The following is a 17,643-nucleotide window of genomic DNA, read 5'->3' as shown; positions in this document are numbered from 1 at the left end:
CAAGTGAATTAACACACCCATCACCTCACACAGTTATCTTTTTTTTTGGTGACAACACTTAAGGGTCACTTAATTCAGAGATCCTGAGTGAGACGTTCCTGAACTATAAGTAAGGTCAAGTCATTTTCAAGCAGGGATCAGCCTTAGAATTAACCTTAAAATCCTGAAAAAAAAGTTGTTTTGGTCAATACCACTGCTTTTCCATACAGGGTAGTTTTAGGGAATACTGTCTCCATTAGATTTTCTAAGTGAGTTCATAAAGAAAATATTTACGTTGTGCTCTCTTTTAAAAGGCGGGACCCGTGATGAACCCAGGTCCTTAGCATTGATCCCTACACCTTGGAAAACACCAATCTGAGGCACACGTTTCAAGTGCCAGTGTTTCTGATTCTGCACAAGCGCACACTCTCAGGCTGCTGAATCCTCACACGTGCCCAGCCCTGACTTGTGAACATCTGTCGTGCTTTTAAAGCAGGGTTCCTCGAGAAGGAGCGGGATCAGCCACGGAGAAGTCATAGTTGTCTCTGGATGTGTGGGAGCCGCATTCGCCTCTCTAAGCAGAGATGGCCTCCAGAGGTTGTATTCCTAGCACAGCTGGGGTGCATCTGGATTCTCCTGGGGCCAGGCGAGCCTTGACCTCGTGGTGGGCAGAGGTGGCTGGAGGAGCAAGCCAGTTTTGCCTGTGCTCTGCCAGATGCCTGGGTGTGGTTGGCACTGTGCACTGAGAGCTAGAGAGGAGGCGGGTCCTGTGCCATCAAGGCCCTGCCGATGCCTCCCCACCCTCATCTGTGGTCCCAGCGGGTCATATAGGAAGGACTGAATGCCCACAAATTCTGTGAGAACCCCTCCCAGCTGTGTCTGTCTGCATACAGCAGGTGCTCAAGAGATGCAAGTTCCCTTTTCCCCTTGATCCAAATGGCAATTTGAGGGGTTACTTGATGGGCGAGGGACTCCTACTTCTCTTTATCAGTAAGGAAATCGAAGACTCAGAAAAGAGTCTTGCCCAGGATCGCATGGAGGACTGGGGCCTGGAACTCGGGTCCTCAGAATCTTGTCTGCACTTTTCACTTCCGTCACCACATATACGTGTGAAAATAGCCCAACCAAAATAATCACTATTCTTAGAAACAGCTTATCAGATACACCCAGAATTCTTCCTTTCACAGTTCAGTGTCTATAACCATGACTAAGAATGGAGAAACTGAAACATAACCAACCAAGTAACTCTTTCAGATTCAATCTAAAGACACATTTACAATTACTCTTCTGCTTCTAGGGGCTCTTCCCACTCTGGCTCCCAAGCAACCCTCACGACCTTCCCTGGACAACACGTAACTGTTACGTGTGAGGAAGGTGGCTCCGCAGCACTTGAGTGTGTCACTGTGGTAGCTTAAGAAGTACATTTGCTCTGAAAATCTCAGCTAACATTCACTTTTCCAAGTTAATCCTACCAGGAGTGTTCTTCAAATGAATTCTGATTTTCGAAAATGGCAGGATACTTTATTTTTGAAATTAACACTGCATTGTTAGGTGTGATTTCGACATCCCAGCAAGGCAAAGCTGTAATCTCACCAGCTGCCATTTAACTTATGGCGCATTTTGTCAGCTCTTATTTTATGCGCTAGATGTGAACCCAATTTAGATTCTACAGCCCTGGAAACTGTTATTTTTCAGGATTGCAAAATTCTGTTGTCTGAGCTTGTGGCGCAAATACCAGGATAGGGATTTCAAGTGAGTGAGTGTTGGAGTCTTGAGTATTACTAGCTCGGGCTGCTTAGCTGCATGAGGAGAGCGCCAGACCTGGAATACTGGGGTCATGGTTTAATTCCGTCTACTTCCTCCTGTCTTGTGGGCTCAGTCCACACCTTTTATATGGCCTTCAGTGCAGACCCTGGGGACGATGTGATCTGGCTGGAGGCAGCGCCGCTCCTGGGAAACCCAAGCAGGATGCTCGCTCTACTGATAGGTAGACCAGTAGTTTCTCATGTGGACCATACGTTAGTATCACTTGGGAAGCTTTTAAAAAATACCCATACCTGGGGCGCCAGGGATTCTGATTCAGTTGGTTCAAACATGGGTATTTTTTAAAGCTCCCCCAACAAAGCTAATGTGTGGCAAGGGTTGAAGTCCACTGGAAAGGAGGAGGAGGATGGGAAGAATCGGGAGGGGTTTGGCTCTACTCCCTAGTGCTCCTTTATGATGCTCACATCCTGGAAGAGAGGGAGAGCCACCCTGTGGCTGCACGGCTCATTCTGGCTTTTGCTATATGTCATGAGGCTGTTAGGGCATGACTGAAGACTTTGGCATTTCTTCAGTAATGAATCATAAGATTTGGTTGTTTTAAACATGATATGAGACATTTTGATGGGTCAAGTTGCCTTCTGATTGGTGCCTTAAGATCCACATCCGCTTTCTTATTCTTTGAAAGTTTACCCAGAATGAACATCTTCTGACAGGCGTTACCAGAAATATGCTTATGTTCACAGTTGAAAAAAACAAGTGAATAAAGGGTCTCTCCAAGGAGAATCATTAGTACTTACACTTGCCTTGAGCTGTTCTAGAAGTAAATTATATTATATGTGTCTATGTGTCTAGTTGGAGGCGTCGTATCTGTTACATGGTTGATCATACTTTTGCAACAAGATTAACATCAAAATAAAAGAGAAGCAATAATATTTAAAGAGCCCCACAGCCTGGGAGTTCTCATTGCAGACGTCTCCGGGGGGGGGGGGGGGGAGATGGAGGGGGCAGCGCTCAATTTCATAAATTTCATAACCGCCTCCTGCCAAGTTGAGCTCTTTAAGTTCCTGGGCTCGTTTTTCTCCTCCACGTTCAGCTCCTTCTCTGGTTCCCCCTTGGAACACACTCCTTCCAGGACCACGTTACAACTCCCTTCTTCAGTGAAGCCTTCCAGACCACCCCTCCCACAGCCACGCTCCCGTGTGTTTAATGTATATTCCATTTTTCATTTGTTCCGCACAAGCTTGTATTGGTCTCCAGTCTGCCTTGGGCTGTCCTTGGTGTTTCTCACCTTGGCAAGTCTTATCTCCTTGTGCAGGAGCTGGTTTCTGTTTCTTTGGAGACCGAGCAAGCTCTTAATTGGTTCCCATGGAATTGGATTGAAAAACTAGCCAGAAGGTCACTGCTGAAGGTCAATGTTGATTGTGTATTTCCATCATATGAAGACTCTGTGTTGGGGGGGGGGGGGGGGTAGGGAGGGCAACAGGGTCCTGTTTCTACTTTGAGGCACCTAAATTTGTCAGGTGACAGCTTTTATAAAATGTATGCATCAAGGCACTGAGTTTGACCGACACGCTTGTGTAAGTTGTTAGTGTTCTCAAATAGCCAAGCAAAGAAAACAAACTGAGAATTAGGAGATGCTTCTGACAAGTTGAGCTTTTTACCCCAGACAGAGTGAGGGCGTTTAAACTGAAGAGAGGGGAGTTTTAGTTGAGAGGCAGAAAGTTACCAGAGATGGATGGATATTAGTCATTTGCATTGGGACTAAGCTGCTTTGTGATTCAACAACAATTTCAGTGCAACAGAGGTGAAGTGAACACTTCATGTGCGCCAGCCAGGGAGCCGGGCATTTGTGGGCAGTGACAAAGAAAGGCAGGGCTCTGCCCTTGACAGGCTTACAGACTGGTAGGTGGTGAGTGGTGAGGTGGGCCGCAGCTTGCATGTGGGTGGAAGGGAAAGAAAGATAAGTAAAAGATCCTTTGAATGTCATCTGAGGATGCTCCAGGCACTGTGGATATAGGAGCAGACTTTAACACACGAGCCTAAGGCAGGAGCACACGATGGGTTCCCCTTGAGAAGGCTTTATCCCACTGTGCTTAAATCTCAGTGAGAGCTTGTGCCCAATGTTGTGAGTTCCCTGAGAGGTCCTGCTCCTTTTTGTCTCTTAATGTGTGTAATTCTGTTCCCTGGAAGAAGTCTTCTCTCTCCCCTGACGCTCCCTGGGTCTGGCACATGGTACTTACTGCTGAGAACCAGCTCAAGGCTCGCCTCCTTCATGAAGCTTCCCCACAGAGCCAGTTCCTCCCTCTCCTCTAGCATTCACCAGGCTTTGCTGTGTCATCCGCTCTTATCTGTGCCCTTCCCTGGGCTCTGTCCCCTGCGGCGTGAGGAGAGGAGGGGAGGACCTTATCTTTCCTATACATCTCTATCTCTACTCCCAGTCCTAGCACATGCAGCAGATCAAACTTTTTCACTCATAACTCTGCTGTCTGGTGCGAAACAGCAGAGCTAAAGGGTTGGACTTGGGGGCAGAACGCCAAGCCCATTATGGCCAAGCCATCCTAAAATTGTTATGGTGCCGCACGTTCTGGATCTCCCAGGGCTGTTTTGTATGGGAGACTGCGCCGTATTAGGCCAACCGTGGAAGGGACAGAGTGGACCATGTGAGGCTGCCTCTCCTTGCGATCTTAGCCAGCCATACCCTTGATTTTAGAGCAACCTCACCTTTACTACAGAGGGTCAGCCCTGTGCCTTGTTCTCTAGTTTTGGTGCTAAAGCATCATCATCAAATAGCTGTTATGACAGGGAAGAAGCATCCTGTGTAAGTACTGAATGAGTGTAGGCTCATAGCTTCCCCACTGGGATCTTAAAGGAGAGCCAGAGTGGTTTGAGATGGAGGACACCGTGGGCCCTAGGTGTAGGCTGCTGTGAGATTCCCGAAGGAGTGCTGGGCAGAGAGAGACACTGTTTGTGTCCTTGGTGGGCGGCTGATCATCGTGGAGAGTGTCCTGTACATTCTTTTCCACCTCTTGTCGTCTTTCAGAGTGCTGAACAGATCCCTGTGCTGTGTAGGAGTTTTAACGACACCCAGACTGACAGCATGGAAGGACCAAGAGAGGGTCAGGAGGCCACTCCGAGGCCGCTGGCCCGCCACCTCTCTGATGCAGATCGCCTCCGAAAAGTCATCCAGGAGCTCGTGGACACGGAGAAGTCCTATGTGAAGGTAATGGAAGACGCTGTTCCTTCTTGCCCACTCACTCTTCCTTCCATGGCCAGTCACATGCTGGGAGGGGTCTCCAGATCACAGCTGCCTGGGACCCCACCACTCAGGAGGGAGACGCCTGCTCCTTGAAGTGATGAGTTGCTGCAGGAGAGGGCAGGAGGGTGGAAAAGCTGAGAGGATTCGGAAAAATTCGATTCTCGGCTTCTTTTGTTACCAAGGCAGCTTTCACTATGGAAACAGATGTTCTAATTTGTCCCTTGGATTCTGTGGGAAGGGAGTCTGTACTGGTTTAGTAAGAAGGGGATGGAGGTCACCTTAGGTGATGAGGAGCAAGGGAACAATTTGTTCACAGTGCCTGTGGCTCTGGCCCTCAGAGTGCAGGTGGTCACCAGGCCCCGCCCTGCCTCATGGTGGTCCCTGTGCAGGACAGAGCCCCACGGTGGATGTGCTGGTCATCACACCGGTGTCCCCACACCATCACATACGGGGAGTTGCCGAGCATCTTCTTCGAGTACCGAAAGAAGTCAGTTATTTGTCTCAGAAGCCCCCAGTTAGTCCCTTCCAACTCCCTCACCTGGGGTCTGAGATGGGTGTGCCCTTGTTCCAGCTGTGACACGCCAAGTCCAAGAATTAAGTCTTGGCGTGTGCTTTTGTGTGCATACAAACACATGGGCACACACACACACACACGGCTATCACCTTTCTCCACAAGACAAAGCTGTAGAGATGACCATTTCATTTCATTTCCCATTACCTCTTGTCCTGCATCTAATGTGGGGGAGATGAAGTGCCCATCCCAGAAATTCAGACTAGATGTCTGAGTCATCCTGTGAGCCACAGGGGGCCTTTCCCAAACAGCCCTGTGCGCCGTGGGTATTTGAGGCTCCAAGCCCTCTGCTATCTTGAGGATGGTCATGGAGCTCTCACCCACAGAGTCGAGAGCACGCCTAAGAGCAGAATCCAAGCCCCTTTTTATGGTTGTTCTGTTTTACTGTTGAACCACTTTGACCAAGGGGTCATTTCACCGTGATGCTGGCAGAGCACTGAGATGGATGTGATGGGTGAAGCGGACAAAAAGGACCAGCTCTGCCTTCTCTCTGCAAGAAACCTGCGCTTTGTTTTCTGAGGGCCCCAAGTGTCGCCGCCCTCGGGCACGCATGGCTCAGCACGGACCTCTCTCGGTGTGTGAGTCCTCCTGAGCAGCATCAGCCGGCGTGAGGGAGGACGGCAGCCCGCCACTGTCTCTGACAAAATCACCAGCACCTGGTGCCTACTGTGATTCACACACACACGCCATTTTTATTGTTTTAATTTCTTTTTGTTGCTGACATTTAACATGGAATTTTACTCATTATTCTTTCATCTAACCTGGATCTCTGCATGCGACTTGGGATTTTCAACATTTGTGTGTTCCCTGAGCTATGGTTCAGTGACTGCTTACATCTCTCTGCTCCAAAGCAGCCGCTGTGGAATATGGTGAGGGTGGGAAGGCCAGGAAGGTTTTTATCGTGAAACAATAAAAGGCATCACAGGCTGTTTCCCTGCATCACAGGACCTGTGCCTAAGGTTCTGGAGGCTTCGGGCTTCGCAGAGCTGTCCAGGTCTAGATTTCTCCACTGTAAAATGAGGGAGGCAAAGAATTTGACTTTGTAGTCAACTACAAAGTGTTTGGGGACTCAAAATTCTTCAGAATAAATGAAACAAGAAAAAGGAATCTTTTCCATTGCTAAATTGTATCCTGGTCTTGGCTTCAAATTATTAAATTAAAAAAAAACAAACCTTTATCTAGATAGTTCTGTAAATACAGGCAACTCCCACTATTCTGTCCCGCTGGAGCCCAGTTTACTGGAGACTCAAATATGGCCTAGATTGTAAACATCATGACTGCTGATCTTTGGAATTTTTTTCTTGTATTTGAATATGGGAGTTTGACTTTCTGCTAAGGCATCAACACCAAAGTTGAAGAGCTCCCCAGATCTTGTCCTGTCCCTCTCAGCTCCACATTGGAGCTGTCACCTTGGTCCCTGATGCAGAGGAGGAAGCCCATCAGCCAGATGTGGTCACATCTGACAGAAGTGCCTAGCCAGAACTCACCTTCTCTGCAGGGCAATGAGTGGTCCTGCCGTAGTCGTCGAAAGAAAGATCCTGGTTCTGCCAATAAGATATTTCATTAAGCAGAGTAGGTGATCAAGCTATAAAGAAAATGGTGGATTCCAGTTGCTGAATGTATTGTGGTATTAAACTCTTTGAATTAGGTGAGCAATAATAATAATAATAATAATAACAACCACTCTTAGGGTCAAGAATTTCAACGAGACATAAACGTCATCATTCCTAATGGGAGTCTGGAGCCGCGGCCAGGGCTGCTGGAAACTCTTGGCTATTTTGGAGACTTAAGTGTCAAAGCCTCTTCTTTCATCTTTCAGGACCTGAGTTGCCTCTTTGACTTATACTTGGAGCCGCTTCAAAATGAGACCTTTCTGACCCAAGATGAGGTAAGTCATTACCTTCCCTCAGTCCATCGATCCATAGGTTAGTCTCTGTTTGCTCTTTAGTGAACTTCCCAGGATATTATATCTACTGATCCCAAAAGAACATCCAAGACTTCAGGATCTTCAGAGAGACACAAGCGTGGCCTCCTTCAAAGCCATTTATGTGTCCTCTGCTGCATGCAGTATGGTGGCGGGAGTGTACAAATGCAGAAGGACATTTTCTTTTTTTATTGAGGTTATGAGAGTTTACAACATTGTGAAATTTCAGTTGTACATTATTATTTGTCAGTCATCTTATAAGTGCGCCCCTTCACCCTTTGTGCCCATCCCCAACCCTCTTCCCCCTGGTAACCACTAAATAGTTCTTTTTGTCCATGTGTTTATCTTCCACATATGAGTGAAATCATACTGTGTTTGTCTTTCTCTGTCTGGCTTATTTTGCTTAACATAATACCCTCAAGGTCCATCCATGTTGTTGTGAATGGGACGATTTTGTCATTTTTTAAGGCTGAGTAGTATTCTGTTGTATATATATATACCACATCTTCTTTATCCATTCATCCATAGAAGGGCACTTGGGTTGCTTCTCTGTCTTGGCTATTGTGAATTATGCTGCAATGAACAGAGGGGTGCATAAGTCTCTTTCAGTTGTTGATTTCAGGTTCTTTGGATAGACATCCAGTAGTGGGATAGCTGGGTCCTATGGCATTTCTATTTTTAGTTTTTTGAGAAATCTCCATATTGTTTTCCATAGTGGCTGCACCAGTTTGCATTCCCAACAGCAGTGTATGAGGGGTCCCTTTTCTCCACATCCTCTCTAACATTTGCTATTTTTTGTCTTGGTTATTTTAGCCATTCTAATGGGTGTAAGGTGATATCTTAGTGTATTTCTGATTTGCATTTCCCTGATGATTAGTGCTGTTGAGCATCTTTTCATGTGCCTATTGGCCATCTCTATATCTGCAGAAGGACATTTTTGTAGTAGAAGTTGTGACCGAAAATTACTTTTTAATATGTAACTTTTTAATGTTAAATCACAATACTTCTTTTCTACTGACTTCAATTTTTCCCCAATTTGAATTCTAAAACTTTTATATCCACTTAAAAAGTTACTTTTAGAATTACAGTGTATAGGGACTGGAGTTGTAAAACTCTCTGCGTCTCAGTTATATTCCATCAGGAATATACTATCTTAAGATTTACTTCTCTCCTTCTCGGTGAACGACTTGTGCTTTATTTGTGCAGCTGAGCGTTGGAGCGGTATCTAGATTTTCATCACTCATACCCTCTTCTCACATCCTGCTCTTCACGTAGATGGAGTCACTCTTTGGAAGTCTGCCAGAGATGCTGGAATTTCAGAAGGTGTTTCTGGAGACCCTGGAGGACGGGATTTCAGCAGCATCTGACTTTAACCTGCTTGAAACCCCCTCGCAGTTTAGAGTAAGTATTTTAGACTTCAGGTTTAAAGAAAACATACATGGGTACAGTGCAGAATTCTCCCTTGCAAAAGAATCCCTTGTCCTAAACTATTGAAAAGACAAATTTAGTGCTTTCCTCGCACTGTTTTCCTCTGGCAGGTGGTAAAAGGCGGCGACATTTTTATCCTAGAGTAAACGCCTCTGGTAATCAGAGATCTGGGCAGCACTTCTGTGGGGTCAGCCTGGTTGTTGACAACATCTGTGCTCTTTACTCAGGTCTACTGTAGGATCTGTAGGGCAGTTGCTTCTGACGCAAGAGCACCTACTGCATCTGTTTCCTCGTCTCCATGGTCATGTGATGCTAGGATGAAAGCATAGGTTTTAAATTGTTCTGGGAGAGCGCGCTCTTCTATGAAGCCCCATCTCCAGTGTGAGCATCTGTGACTGGCAGGATGCCCTCCAGGGAAGGAGAGGCAGAAGGTAGCAAAAAGGCACCAAGGAAGTGCACAGAGAGCATCATTGGTCCCAAGTAATGCAGAGTCGGCTTTATTAATTAGCCTCTTGGATCATTTATATCCCACTATGTCAGCTGTAATTTTATAGAACTTTCTTTCTTGTCCTTGATTGCACACCCTGACAAGAGGTTCTGCTGTCAGAAACTTTTTAGTCAAGCTGAAGGTCGGTTAGGGGAATGCCCGGGCTGTTCTCCATCCGCTGGGCAAATGGGGCAGTCCTGGCTTAGGTCATTTGGTGACTTCCCGGAGGCATTAGTGCTCCGGTATCTGAAAGACAAATGCCATGGAGATACCAGCGCAGTCAGACGCCATGCCAGAGCCCGCGGACAATTTGATTAAACCATGCCTGATGTGACTTCCCCCTCCCCTTCTAGAAACTACTGTTTTCCCTTGGAGGCTCTTTCCTTTATTATGCGGACCACTTTAAACTGTACAGCGGATTCTGCGCTAATCATATTAAAGTACAGAAGGTTCTAGAGCGAGGTAAGTTGCTCACACCTTTTATAGCTGTGCTCTTGTATTTTAATTGTTAACAGAGAGTAAATTTGTATTTAATAAGTAGGGATAAGTGTCATTTTAATCAATTATGCTCCATTGGTGACCTTGAAGTTGACAGACATTAAAAGGAAAGTTTTCAGTTTATTTCAATTTATTGGTAACAGTCAACGTGTGTGCTGAGAGCAGAAATGTTGCCTTGCCACATGTCGTTTTGCTGTTAAAGTACATCTGGCTTCTTTTTTGCCAAATTCCTTATCTAAAAACTTGTAACCATGAGCCCCTGGATGGGGGTAGAAAGAAACGGGTGCTGTTTTCTTTCTTTCTTGTTAACCTTCTTCTTAAGCCTGAGGAACCACGGCAAAAAACCCACCACCAAACTCACCAGAAGTGTGTTAACTAAAGGTAAAGCCTCTTTGGTGAAACCTGGAAAAAACTAACATTTATCACAACCCATATCCTTTCACTTGAAGTACCTTTCGTCTCTCCACATTTTTATGATCTTATGTTATTTGATTGGCTTTAACTGAAGACTTATTTCTTTGAAGTCCAAGTGGACCTGGGTGATCCGCCCGTGTGGCCCCTCCCCTCCCTTGCGCCTACGGCAAGTGTTACTCTGGGGAATTGAGAGAGATGCTTAGCTTTGGCCACGGACTTGCCATGGGTCAGCCTGTGAGGTGACGGCCGGAACATTGATCCACGTGGGCTTTCAGTAACGGGCCAGGCAGTCAGCCCAGCCTGGGACGTGTGTTGCAGGACTTGATGACAGCAGTGACCTTCAGGGCTAGGAGTATTGGCGGGGTTTTTGCTGCAGTCGCCATCACTGTATCATCAACCTGCTGTGCAGTCGCTTCCTGTGATACCCGAAAGCAGGGTATCTCACTGAGCCTGTTGTGATACTGAAGGCTTCTTCTAGTCACCACACGCCTCTCTAGGTAGGAGATTAGAATTCTCAAGTCTCAATTCTCAGAAGACATTTTTCTCTTCCATTCTTTGGAATCCTCATTTCTGGTGGCAGAGACAAGAGGAGGAAAAATCAGAGATACAGGCTTTTACACTCAAGGTTGTGAGCAGCAGGAATTCAGTCTGCACGGAGAATATGAAACAAATACAGGTCCTCAGGAGTCTGTTCTCTTCTGCGCGGCTCCCACAGTGGAAGGCGTCTTATGAAAACATATGTAATCCTATTGAAGTTCATTGGACCTGTCTCCAGGAAAGGTCACTGTATTCTCTCAAGTGTACTTGGAAATAAGATAGAAACCCACTGAAGCTTGAGCTGTGGTAATCTCCAGGATAAGAAGACTTCCCCCAGGACTTGAATGCCTTCTTCAGAGTTAAGGATGGCCTCCATGAGATTCACTCCCATTGTGATTTGCCACCTCTGTAGAAGCCAGTGATCAGGGCTCTCTTCCATGACAAGGACAAATGTCTGAGGAGGGAGGTTTCTCTGTTTGAACGTTTTTGGTTGGGTCAAGAGGGTAGCAGCAGTAAAGCTAAATTCCAAGCCCCTTCTTCTGTCTGTCCTCAAATGCTTCGTAATGGCATTGTCGAAAAGGATCCAGTGTGTGCTCTTCAGTGTTTCTTTCTCAAAACCTGGGAACAGTGTCTACCTGCTATTGTGGAGGGTACAGAGAGGTTTACCCCAACACTGATAGTGTTTAACCAGTTCCACTGATGCGGTTCTGCCATTTGGTTTAAATCCAGAATTTCACAGTCTCCTAGAAGAACAAGCTCAAGTTTAAAACATAGAGTCTTGGAGTTCTTCAGAGTTAACCAGACCCAGCCCAAATCTGTCTTCTCTAGTTCTTGAAACAGAGGTCCGATTCCATCATCATTTCCTCCCAGGAACGCCTTCTTATTGACAGTACACAGTGAAATAAAAGCAGACCAATGGTTTGCTCAGTTCGTTCTTTGTCATACAGATGAAGGATCATCTCACCATCCACTTTGTCTGGTAGTCACTTTCAAAATGGTCCTGCATCTCCTACAAGTTGTAGGTTTTTGCCTGTGTAACAAGACCCCAAATAAAGGAATATCTTGATTCAGACTGACTGAATTCCAAACAGCTGGTCAACCCGTGCTGGCAGGTGGCATCCAAGGCAGTGGCTGGGGCATCCACTGGCGTGCCCCAAACTAGACTCACTCAGTTCCTGTGTGCACCCTTCGTGGCCCTCAGACACCGAACAGAGAGGGCGTTTTCACTGCCTGGAGGGGTCTGGATGTCACCTCTGGTGGAAGGTTCAGACTGCTCGGAGCTGTGGAGGTGAAGGCTACAGTGCTTATCAATTTATTTTACAGGAAAAAAAGATATTGCTTTACAAATAGCCCTTAAGTGTATAGAATACAAGTGACAATTTGTGCTGAGATAGTGGAAAAAACTACTGGGTTCTTTTGCTACATGAATCTTTGGGGGGCTTGTAGCATCTGGATAACACTGTTCTGTGGCTTTATGAACCGTTTGAAACTCACTTCTAGGCACCTATAACAATCTCTCATGGGTCTGCGTGTGAATGTGCCTTTGAAGTCAGACATTCCTACGTCTCAACCTGGTGTTCCTCTTTGCTGTGTGGACAGTATTGTTCTGGCAGCCTAGTAAGCTCCCTTTGCTTGCGGGATTTGTCACAGAGCTGTGATGCTGGATCCACACTGATAGCTGGGTCTTTGACCTGCTGGTGCATTTGGGTTTTTATTAAAGGATGGCATTAGGAGGACTATGCAAATGGATGGTCTCTAACTCCATCAGAAGCTCAGTGACGCAGACTTTAATTCATCCTGCTCTGCTCTTCTAAGGGTCTTATCCATCTGTTTGTAGCTAAAACTGATAAAGCCTTCAAGGCTTTTCTGGATGCCCGGAATCCCACCAAGCAGCACTCCTCCACGCTGGAGTCCTTCCTCATCAAGCCGGTCCAGAGGGTGCTCAAGTACCCGCTGCTGCTCAAGGAGCTGGTGTCCCTCACGGACCACGAGAGCGAGGAGCACTACCACCTGACAGGTGAGAATGAAGGGGCGCGAGTTGTACTGTCACTGCTGCCCCCCCGGGCCTACATAGTTCCCCTCTTCCCTCCTTAGTCATCTTCTGAAACATTCCTCAGTACCACAGTTGTTAATCTTAGATATAATTTTAATCTGTGAAAATAGCTAGATATATGGCCATCCCTTTGGATGGGCAACAATTCTCTCACTGGAGTAGCCCCAAGCCCCTCTGGAGGGATGATTCCATTTTCATTTTTAAAAGAAGGTAATTTAAGTTCCGTGGTTGAAATAAATGACTTCAGGTCACTTGGTTAGCAAACAGTCCTGCCAGAAACGAAAATCAGGCCTGTTTTTCCAGGACTTTGTGAAGTTTTGTGTTTGTGCCTGAGTGCCGCTGATCAAACATGTTGGGTGAGGCTCCACCTTGTGGACGTCTGAGCAGAGCCCGACTCCGAAACCAAACTCCCAGTGACAGACTATGCTTTAAAGCTGACGCTGATGGGTCTTTTGTAACCTCAGAAATTATTGCCCAAGATACAATTTCTCAAATGCACAAAGCCCCTCGGTTTGATAGTAAATAGGGTATCCCTTAAAGAGATGCTGTATTTGAATTACAGAAACAGTGGTTTGTTCTCCCCACATGTCAGAACTAGGAGGTCCCGTTAGCTACATGTAATAAAGCACATGGAGAAAGAAACAAACTTACTAATAAATATCAGTGTTGCTGAATAACAAACACTGAGAAGAGTGTAAATTAAACTAGTTCTTTTTCCATGACAAGCATGCTTTTGTATCATAAGTAAGAAGGACAAAATTTTCTTTGAAAGTTCAATTCTGTAAGTAAATGATACAAATTATGATTAGTATTCAGATACTGGCTGAACAGTGCATTTTGCATTAAGATGATCTTTAAAAGGGGTCTGTTAAAAAACTGCCTTCCCAAACTCCCTCCAGACTGAACTAAAACACTGAATCAGAAGAACAAAGGATGAAAAACAGTGAATTTGGAAGTGACCTGAAATTTTGCTCTTCGACTTTGACGAAATCATTTTGTCCCTTACATGGCCGTGTAGAAAGTTATAAACTCTATGCAAAAAAATGCAACAATTGCTCTGGAATCAGGCATTTACAGACACCTTTGTAAGTTCTTGTAAAAAAATTATTACAGATCACAATTCCCGTAACTGGTCCAGGAGAAGCAAAATTTAAGAGCAGGTATCCTGTGGCCGGTCAGCCTTGGGTTTGAATTCTGGCTCCACTCTTTATTGCTGTCTTTGGAAGTTTGGCCAAACACTTAACCCCTCTGCACTTCAGTTTTCTCGTGTGTAAAATGGGCCTGATGATTACAGTTCCCACAGTTATCGAGTTTGTGGGGATTAAATGAGATGATTCACTTAGGTCACCCGTCACAGCCCCTGCCAGAGAGAAAGTGCTCCATGAATGTCAGCGGCTATTATTAGTGATACTTTTGACTTGTGCTTGGCCTCAATTCAAAGAGAATTTGAGGTGGAAGGTACCCCTACTGTGCTTCATTGTAATGACTAGATTACAGCGGGCTGTTTGAGCTGTACCTGAACAAGGCTCCTGTTAGTAGTTTAGAACTAGTCTCAAAACCTGGCTTGAATCTTGAGCTTTTTCCTGACTGCTGTTGGATACATTTCAAACGAACAAACATTATCAGATAAATATGGTTTCATATTTTGCAGAGGCACTGAAGGCAATGGAGAAGGTAGCGAGCCACATCAATGAGATGCAGAAGATATACGAGGACTATGGGACCGTGTTTGACCAGCTCGTAGCAGAGCAAAGTGGGACAGAGAAGGAGGTCAGCAGGACTTCTGGATTCTGGAGGCTTAATGCATGTGTTCACAGGGTCTGTTAAGTGACCTCCAGACTATACCACCCACTGGGGCTTTCCTGGAGGAGAAAATGCCTAAAGTTTTCTTTTTGATCTTAATGCTTATAATAAGCCACACATAACATAAAATTCCTTACATTAGTTTAAAACTACAACCTCATGCCCTGTTAGCATTGTACAAAAGAAAACAAGGAATTTCACTGAGCTCATGTCCCTGCCTCTCCCTCCTTCCTGTGGGGCACGAGGTTAGGACAAATCGCAGAGGCTGGAACCTGTATGGAGAGCTCGGCCTGGAGGAGGGTGGGAAGGGTAAAGGAAGTGGGAGCCAGCACATGGAGAAAATCTAGGACTCTTCCTTTTTTCTTTTTTAACATCAAATATTGATGGCTATCTCCTTACTTATGAAAGTAGTTTAAGTGGAATTTGACAACTTCTATATTTTTCTTTTCTGGCTGATTACTAAATTTAGAATCTTGAGCTTGTAAAGTCTACCTGCAAGAAGGAATAAAGTTTAAGTAGAAAAAGGCAAGAACAGAATACAACCGGAATTTAACTTTTTATAACGATCAGTTTCAACGTTGGTACTTTTCTGATTAGCAGGCCTAGTGTAGTTTAGAGATTTGAGGTGGTATGTGCACTAGATCCTGGGGAAACGTTAACAAAGGCACTTTGGATGAACTTGACATTGTGGTGGAATTAATGCTACGGAGGAGGTCATGAGGCGCGTCTCACCCCCAAGTAACGTGTACATGGAAGCAAAATGCCTTCACGTCATATTATTTTTCAAACAGTTCGATGCTTGGCCCATATTTTAAAACCTCCACTACTGAAGGCCCCATGTTCACAGGGACCATAAAAATCCAACTGAAATATCCTTGCGTTTTAGCAATGATACGTGATTCACTCTCTAACTTGAGATGGCCTACCCTGGGGTTTCCACATCTTCTTCATCTCCTGTTTTTACGACACAGGTGACAGAACTTTCAATGGGCGAACTTCTGATGCACTCTACAGTTTCCTGGTTGAATCCGTTTCTGTCTCTAGGAAAAGCCAGAAAGGACCTTGAGCTCACAGTATTTGGTTTGTATTCCAAAGAACGTAAACGTAAAAGAGGCTGAAAATAATGAAGAACGTACCAAACCCACCAGTGCAGCTGACTCCTGATTTCCAGGAGTCAGACTCCTTGCTGTCATGGCTTTTCACTCACACAGCCAGCCTTCGACTAGTTAAAACTCGGCTGCTCTGCATGTTCACTGCCTGCTTCTCCCTTCTGCTGCTTGGCTTGGTGATTCTTACCAAGTGGTACAGGAACAGACCTCCCGGAGCTATTTTGAAACCTGCTATCTTAATAGTTTGCTGCACCTCCGACTGTCTTAATTCTCACTGAGAACTAATTAAAATGTCGTAATTCTCAGAGAGCCCCGAGAGTGAGTATAGACAGTGTCTTCTCACTTAGGCGAACACCCTGTCCTCAGCTTTCAATAAAACAAAACAGGAATTTTAAAAGCATGCCAAGATAGACTTCAGATAATAGCTTTTAAATAAGCAGGTACTTCTGCATAATTCAAATATGAACAGAAGCAAGTACCATTTACTCACTCGGGTGCTAGCCGAGTGGGATCCTGGAGCCTCCTAAGTCTGAAGAGCTTTGTTCTAGTCAAACATTCAGCTCTGGTTTAACCTTGGAAGAGTTTGTACAAAATAATGACAGACTTTTCTTTCTCTTTTCCTTTCTTTAGTTTTTAAGCGAGCCGTCATACTGGTTTATAAAGAAAACTGCAAACTGAAAAAGAAATTGGTAAGACAAGAATTCATTTTAATGAAAGCCACCTTTGCGTGGCTGTCTTCCTGTTAGTGTTGAATGACAAGCTGCTGAGCAGCAGAGCTCACTGAGGGCACCACGTGTTCCTAGGTAACTCCCCAAATCACATACTCAAGGTTCCTTATTCTCCCCACAAAAGATGTCTGCTTTAAAAGAAGATACAGACAGATACCCATGCTGGGGCCTACACAGAAAATCAGCTTTTATATCCCTGAAAACACGGCCCATGTTTGCTCCATAAACATAAGAGTCTGTGTAACTTTGGTTTGTTTTCAAACACCTTTTCCCTTGATTCAAAAAAAGAAAAAGCTTAGCTGTAAATACCATCGCCGTCAGCTCACCACTCAGTGGTAATTGCGGACCCGGAAGGGTTGGTTGTCATTCTTGCTTGGAAATTTAGAGCTCTGCCCCCAAACCACGACTCTGCCCTGTGCCCACCCCGTCTGTGAGCTGCTTGATAACTGGGAGCACAGCTGACCCGGTTCATTTCTGCCCCCTGAACACCCACACGGCTGCAGGAGCCTTGCACACGGGGGAACTGGAAGCTTCCACGCTGTGTGCACGCCCTCCTGGTGAGCTGGTGCTAACGCTTCTTGGTGGCCTTTGTCTTACAGCCCTCGAATTCCCGGCCTGCACACAGCTCTGCTGACCTGGACCCATTTAAGTTTCGCTGGTTGATCCCCATATCCGCACTTCAAGTCAGACTGGGGAATACAGCAGGTAAGTGTTCTGTGTAGCACAATGCCAGAAAAACAAACAATTTAAGAGACTTATTTAAACTACGGAATGAAAAAGTAGGAAAGGACTTTGGGGATAACTTTTGGTGCTTTATTTTATAGGCAAATGAGGACGAGAGGTTGTTTTGACGTTTCTTTGCAGACTTTTGGAGACAGTAAACCCTAGTGGATGGTTGTTCTGTTCTCTTCATTGTCTGCTTGTTTTCACTGTCAAGTTTCCACCATTTTTCTTTCTGCCTAATATCCTTGATACCCGAAAAATTTTTACAGAAAGGAAGGTACACACACTTAAATTTTTACAAATTTAGACACACCGAGAAATTCCTTAAGATTGAGCAGTATCATAAGTGATACAAAAACAAGAAAAAAT

General features: G+C 45.3%; 1 protein-coding gene across 10 annotated transcripts in view; it reads left to right on the top strand.

Annotated features, from left to right (window-relative positions):
• The window catches only part of TIAM2 (TIAM Rac1 associated GEF 2), a 264,594-nt gene that overhangs the window by 243,413 nt on the left and 3,538 nt on the right, over nt 1-17,643 (top strand). For all 10 annotated transcript variants that reach the window (XM_046669282.1, XM_046669285.1, XM_046669284.1 and 7 more), the window contains 9 exons: nt 4,784-4,963; nt 7,390-7,458; nt 8,770-8,895; nt 9,763-9,871; nt 12,696-12,875; nt 14,563-14,681; nt 15,686-15,794; nt 16,454-16,512; nt 17,151-17,256. In XM_046669282.1, coding sequence (XP_046525238.1) covers nt 4,784-4,963; nt 7,390-7,458; nt 8,770-8,895; nt 9,763-9,871; nt 12,696-12,875; nt 14,563-14,681; nt 15,686-15,794; nt 16,454-16,512; nt 17,151-17,256 — 1,057 coding nt within the window. The remainder of the gene's footprint in view (nt 1-4,783; nt 4,964-7,389; nt 7,459-8,769; nt 8,896-9,762; nt 9,872-12,695; nt 12,876-14,562; nt 14,682-15,685; nt 15,795-16,453; nt 16,513-17,150; nt 17,257-17,643) is intronic.

This window comes from Equus quagga, chromosome 8 (assembly GCF_021613505.1).
Source record: "Equus quagga isolate Etosha38 chromosome 8, UCLA_HA_Equagga_1.0, whole genome shotgun sequence".
NCBI lineage: Eukaryota > Metazoa > Chordata > Mammalia > Perissodactyla > Equidae > Equus > Equus quagga.
The sequence above is the reverse complement of the archived record's forward strand: the minus strand, read 5'-3'. Positions and strand labels throughout refer to the sequence as shown.